The sequence below is a fragment of the Cebus imitator genome, unplaced genomic scaffold, assembly GCF_001604975.1.
Source record: "Cebus imitator isolate Cc_AM_T3 unplaced genomic scaffold, Cebus_imitator-1.0 Scaffold843, whole genome shotgun sequence".
NCBI lineage: Eukaryota > Metazoa > Chordata > Mammalia > Primates > Cebidae > Cebus > Cebus imitator.
This window is the reverse complement of record NW_016108158.1, coordinates 19820-26227: the sequence shown is the minus strand read 5'-3', so window position 1 is coordinate 26227 and position 6408 is coordinate 19820. Positions and strand designations below refer to the sequence as shown.

Sequence of the window (6408 nt, the reverse complement as noted above, 5' to 3'; positions counted from 1 at the left end):
AGGCGCGGTGCACGGAGCTCGCACGGTCCCACCGAGGGCTGCGTGTTGCAGAGGCAGGCGCGGTGCACGGAGCTCGCACGGTCCCACCGAGGTGTGGGGGGAGAACAGAGCAGACAGGTTACCCGGCTGGTGGTTTCAGATGGCGATGGCTGTGAGGGGTGATGGAATTGGGCAGCCAGAGTGGAAGCGGGAGATGAATTAGTGAGGCGTTCTTGGTGAGAGACGGTTTGGGAGGGAGAGGCAGTAAAGGCGGAAGGAAGAGCGTGGGCTTGGAGGTATGGGGAAATAACATGAGCTAAAACCCCAGGTGCGGTCCCTGCTCCTCAGTGCTGACATTCCAACTCCGAGTGAGTCGCCCTGGGTTTCTGTGCCTCTTTCAGGTGATGAGGGTCCTGTATCTAAGAAAGGTTGGAAGTACAGAAATGTGTGAAGGGGATAATCAAGGGACTTAGTCCGCAGTAGTACACGTGTTAACATTTGTCTTTCGGTCTTTTTACATGCGTTGTTAGAGGAAGGACTGTATTGAATGACCCTTGTCAGGCACAGTGAGAAAGGCTTTGTTCAGAACCATTGAGGCGGGCCTGGGGCCACCATGCTGGGATTTTGCAGTGGGGAGAGAGATGGAGCTCAGCTGCAAGTGGGGCAGGGGCCAAGGGGAGTTTATAGCCGAGGATCAGGGTGGGACAGTGGATGGAAAATGACTGAGCAAACATGAGGAGCCAGGGGGATTTTAGCTAAACCGACCCAATGGGGCTGTTGCGGAAGGCAGGCTGTGAGACCCAACGTCACCTGTGGGACCCAGGGGATGAGGAAGCCGATCAGATATTGAGGGTGGGGGTTCTGGCTGCGCTGGACAGGACTTCACAAGGAAGGGACAGATGGCCTAGGGGAAGGTTCAGGAGCTGGAGTCAGGTTTAGTCAGACCAGGACTGTGTCAGTATCTACTGTCTTCCAAACACCAAGAACCTCACTTTTGTTGTAATCATTGTTTTCAAAAGAAAAGATTAAAGTCTCATAATTTTTTGTATTCTTAGCTGAGCTTCGGTCATTGTCTATTCCTGGAACCTACCAGGAGAAGATCACCCACCTGGGACATTCTCTGATGAGTTTAACAGGTCTGAAATCTCTCGATCTGTCACGCAACTGCTTGGTTAGTCTGGAGGTGAGTTTTAGGTCTCTTTCTAAAAAGAAAATTCATTGCTATCAACATCAGTGGAAAGTACATTTACAGTGGAAACGGAGTCTGTTTTGTAACTGTGTGCTTATACCTGTAAACTGGACTCTGTGTTGTGTTTTATTGTGTTTGCCGTGGGCTGGATTTCATACACATCACGTTACATTGTGTTGTAGCCCTCTGCTGACGATGGTTATATCTTTAAAGGAAATGAAATGAGACCACAGAGACTTACTAGGGGGAGCTGTGCACACCCTGCCCGTGGCCTGATTGGCCTTGACAGGACTGTGGGATGTGCCTGCCCCAAGCGTGGGCCCCGAGTGTGGGGCCCGAACGTTATGGAGGCTGTGTCTGACAGCAGCTCGGGAGTCTGCTCCAAGTCAGACGTGGGCCCAGCCAGGCTGCACCCAGTGTGGCCTCATCCTTCCCCTTTCCAGGCCTCAGCTTTCTCATCTGCGAATTGGGGCCCCTATGGTTCTCACCCTGTAGGGCGGTGTGTGGATTAAGTGAAATTGTGTGTGTGAATCACTCAGCCTGGTGCACACGGAGGCCTCAGTAGGTACCAGCCGTGCTCAGTCACGTCACGCTGCGGCACACGTGGCTTCCCTAAACGGTCTTCTCACGGCGTGGGGCCCAGAGAACTTCACAAATGAGAACGTGTCTCATTTTACTACTTTTCCTGGTAACGCATGTGTTTATTGCAAATGTGTTTATTAAGTTGGTTGGTTTAAAGTGTGAACGAATTCACAGTGTCTTCCTGTTAACAGGGTATTCAGTACCTGACTGCGCTGCAGAGTCTCAATCTCTACTACAACTGCATCTCGTCGCTAGCAGAAGTGTTTCGGCTCCACTCCCTGACCGAGCTTGTGGACGTGGACTTGCGGCTGAACCCCGTGGTGAAGGCCGAGTCTGACTACCGCCTTTTTGTTGTGCACCTGCTCCCCAGGCTCCGGCAGCTGGGTAGGCGTCAGGTGGGGCCTCGCTCATGCCCTTGCCCCCGCGGGAGTGGTAGTGGCGTCTGCGTTCTCAACGTCACACACTTGATTCCTTCTGGAACAGGGAGTTGATTTTCTACACCGATGGCTTGAGTCCCTGCAGACGCACAGCTCCAGCGGCCCTGTGTCTGTACAGGACGGGGCTGGGAGGGTGCAGGGCCGTGGCTGTGGGAGTGCAGCCCTGGGCCAGGCTACTCTGTCCTTTTCCGGCGCTCCGCGGCGTGGCTGTTGGATGTAAGCATGTCCCTGAACATCTGTCCTGTCCTTACCTAGCCACTGGGCATCATCTCAGGCACAGCTAAACAGCAGGGCACAGCCTGGTTGTCCCCACTTGGAAGCACACAGGATAGACAGCTCTTTGTCACCCATAACCTGCCACGGGGACAGGGTTGGGAGGGGATGAGGTGCAGCGACCTTCAGGCCACGATCCTGAAAGAGAAGATTTCCGTGGCAGTCCTGTAGACCCTCAGCTGTGCCCAGTAGGGAGGGTCCCTGGGTTGGAGCAGCCGCAGGTCACCTTCCCACTGGTCTCCTGCCTCTCCGGAGGCGTTGTCGCTGTGAGCACCTGGCGGTGTCTCTGCTGATCTTGCCCTGAGTCACAGATCCAGTAGAGAGAGCTGGGGCCTCAACCCTGGAGCACACTGACCAGAGCCTGTGGGGGAAGGAGAGGATGGGGCCTCTTACCTCAGTCCTCCTGTGTGAAGTGGGGGGATACGAATGCTGTGTTGACATGTGGTGGGGAGACCCGAGTTAATATCCTGGGCTGCCCAGCACGGCCATTCGCTGGCTATTTCTGCTGTTAGGGTCAGACCTATTATGCACCGCTGTTCAAAACCTGCCCATCCTTCTGAACCTAGGACATTATCAAAAACAGAATCCCAGAGTCCCGACTATCTTGTTAGAAAGAAAGACCAGCAGGGCCAGGCGTGGTGGCTCACGCCTGTAATTCCAACACTTGGGAGGCCGAGGCGGGTGGATCACGAGGTCAAGAAATCGAGGCCATCCTGGTCAACATGGTGAAACCCCGTCTCTACTAAAAATACAAAACATTAGCTGGGCATGGTGGCGTGTGCCTGTAATCCCAGCTACTCGGGAGGCTGAGGCAGGAGAATTGCCTGAACCCAGGAGGCGGAGGTTGCGGTGAGCCGAGATCGCGCCGTTGCACTCCAGCCTGGGCAACAAGAGCGAAACTCCGTCTCAAAAAAAAAAAAAGAAAAAGGAAAAAAAGACCAGCAGAATCACCAGAGGACAGAACCCTTTCCCCACTGTGAGTGCCCTGAACAAGACACTTCCACGGCTGTGAGGAGCAGTGGGTACTTTGAGAGGATTGAGATTGGTATGTCAGTTTCAAGTAAATAGCAGCAGAAGGAGGTCCTGCAATGGAAGCACATCGGTGGGTGATGTGTCTGGCCCCTGGGAACCGACTGTCGAGACCGAGGACCTCCAGGGTTTGGCTACCCAGCAGATGAATGCCCGGCACACTTCGCCCTTCAGCCCTGTGACGTCTGCGTGATGTCAGTGAAGCTGCATGCAGGACGTGGGAAAGCAGGTGGAGGAGCGTCTGCGCATCTCGGAGAGTAGACTGCGCCCAGCCGTCTGGGGCCATCGTGGAGCGACACGGGGTGACGTCACCTCGTCACGGGGAGGACTGGAGTGTCCTGACCATGACGTGACCACCCACGAGTTTGTAAATGGAATTCTAACACTTTATTTGATACAGAGTCTCACTCTGTCACCCAGGCTGGAGGGCAGTGGGGTGATCTTGGCTCACTGCAACCTCCACCTCCCAGGTTCAAGCATTACTCCTGTCTGTCTTGGCCTCCCAAGTAGCTGGGACTACAGGCATGTGCTACCACACCCAGCTCATTTTTGTATTTTTAGTAGAGATGAGGTTTTGCCACGTTGGCCAGGCTGGTCTCGAACTCCTGGCCTTGAGTGATCTGTCTGCCCTGGCCTCCCAAAGTGCTGGGATGACAGGCGTTGGCTCCTGTGCCTGGCCAAATTCTAACATTTTAAACTGCACTGTTTTGCCACTTGGAGAAGTTTCTGGAGATACTGGAAAGAGCTGTCTGTCAGTATCTAGTGCACACACCCTCCGTTCCCCGTTGGTGACAGTGTAGGCTTAGTGGTGTGGATTGAAATCTGTTTAAAGGAGTCCTCTTGTAAGAATGCCCCAGTCTGCCACAGTTTGACCATTTTTTAGTAACTAACAATCAAAACAGTTTTTCTCTAACCTTCTGAAAGTGGCTTGAGGAGCTGATGGTAGCCCTCCGTCCTGGTGGGCTTTGCTTCTGCAGGAGCTCAGCGGCACTGGGCACTGGGGCTGGCGAGTGGCGGGGCAGGAGCGTTGGACGGGAGGGCAGCAATTGGGGGTGCATTCACTGCTCTGCAAGGGCTGGGAGGCACTCAGGGTACCTGTGTGGCCTGAGTGAGACCCAGCTCCCAGCATCACTGTCAGGGAAGACCCTGGCTTTCCCGCCCATGCGGCGAGTGCTGGGCGCTGCTGCTGGCCTTCCGGAGCCTGACCAGCGTGGATAGGGCTCTGCGCTGCGGCTCTTGGCAGCGAGGAGAGCCTCCTTGGGAGAATGCGCGTTGCTGGCCTCCTGAGAGCCTGGCTGCTGGTGCAACTCTCTTCCCCCTGGAGGGGGCCGTGGGCATTAATAATGGACCCCCCAAGACACACTGTCTGTTTCCAAACCCAATTAGGATTTTGCTGTTCAATTATAGGAGGCTTTCGAGGAATAAGCGCCTGTTTTGTAATGTTTATTTGGCTAGTTAGCCAAATAACTCCTAAACAGTTGAGTTTGGCTCTGTTTCAGAAGCTGCAGTCCTTATTATGGGTAATTTTTGGAATCTTCAGTTCTAAATCATCACCTCTGTCATCCAGGTTTTAGATTGAGAATCTTACTGTTTCTACAGAGAAGAAACATGAGGGTCTTCCCACGTCAGAGGCGCCACAGAGCCATGGAGCTGCTGGGTCCCAGGGATGGCCTGCTGCCTGAATGGTGCCTCCCGGAGGGGCTCAGTCCTCGGCTATGCTTGGGTCATGGAAAGGCCTTGGTGGTGGAGGAGGCAGATAGCAAGGGCCTGTGTGTGGGGAGAAGCCAGGATGTGGGGTGAAGACAGCATCTGGGGAGACACCAGCATTTGGGGAGACTGCACGGGCAGGAGGGGTAAGCTTGGGGAGAAGGTGAGTTTGCGGTTGGCTTTGGACATGACACATTAGAATTTACAGAACAGTCCAGAGAAGTGTTCTTGGAGAATGGGATTTGAAACTGACTAGGGAGCAAAGCAAAGTCTTGGTGGACAGAGAGCTGTGTGTTGTTGGTGCAGGGCGGGTGAAGGCCGGGGTGGAAGGGTGCAGGGCTGTGGGTAACCCCCCCTTCTGGGCACTGAGGAGGGAGAGCTAAGCAGATCTCCCGCACAGTTAGTGCCTGAAGAATATCTTAGCTTATAGTGTTACTACTCAGTTATTTCCTTTTATATAATCTCTTATGTATAATCTTATCTTAGTTTATAGTTGGAACAGTTAGTACTTGAAGAATATCTTACTAAGTTATTTCCTTTTATATATATAATTATATCTTGGTTTATAGTCAGAGGAATGTCTAGAGCAGTCGGTGCAGAGCATGAATTAAGGGAAAAACAGTTACACCAGGACAATCTTTGGCCCAGGCGGTAGTGCCCCTGCCTGAAAGGGCATGCCTACATGGCAGGCCGGCCCAGGCGGCAGCGTTCAGTATCGTAGAGATGCCCGCTATGGCAGGCTTGGAGCAAGGGTCACTCCTCCTGTGAGGGAGTTGCAGGACCTTGCGTCCAGTTCTTGTGGAAAGCCGGCCTCTGGCCGGTGATCCCGTGAGCGTCCGAGAGCTTAAAACCCCTCGGTGTCATCGTGCCTCGGTGGCTGTGTGACCTGTCGGCTGGCCGGCTGCTGTGCTGACTCAGCATCCCCCTGTGGAAATCCCAGGGAGCTGCCAGCAGGTGGCGGCAGACCCCGTCGGCTCTGTCGCCGCTGTGCTGACTCAGCATCCTCCTGTGGAAATCCCGGGGAGCTGCCAGCAGGTGGCGGCACACCCCGTCAGTGCTGTCGCCGCTGTGCTGACTCAGCATCCTCCTGTGGCAATCCCGGGGAGCTGCCAGCAGGTGGCGGCAGACCCCATCGGCTCTGTCACCGCTATGCTGACTCAGCATCCTCCTGTGGAAATCCCGGGGAGCTGCCAGCAGGTGGCGGCAGACCCC

The 6408-nt window shown here is 54.4% G+C and overlaps 1 protein-coding gene across 1 annotated transcript in view; it reads left to right on the top strand.

Moving 5' to 3' along the window:
• Positions 1 to 6408, top strand: part of CEP72 (centrosomal protein 72) — a gene marked incomplete at its 3' end in the record, with an annotated part of 34112 nt that overhangs the window by 8387 nt on the left and 19317 nt on the right. The window contains exons 2-3 of the mRNA XM_017520502.2: positions 1035 to 1162; positions 1942 to 2134. Coding sequence (XP_017375991.2) covers positions 1035 to 1162; positions 1942 to 2134 — 321 coding nt within the window. The remainder of the gene's footprint in view (positions 1 to 1034; positions 1163 to 1941; positions 2135 to 6408) is intronic.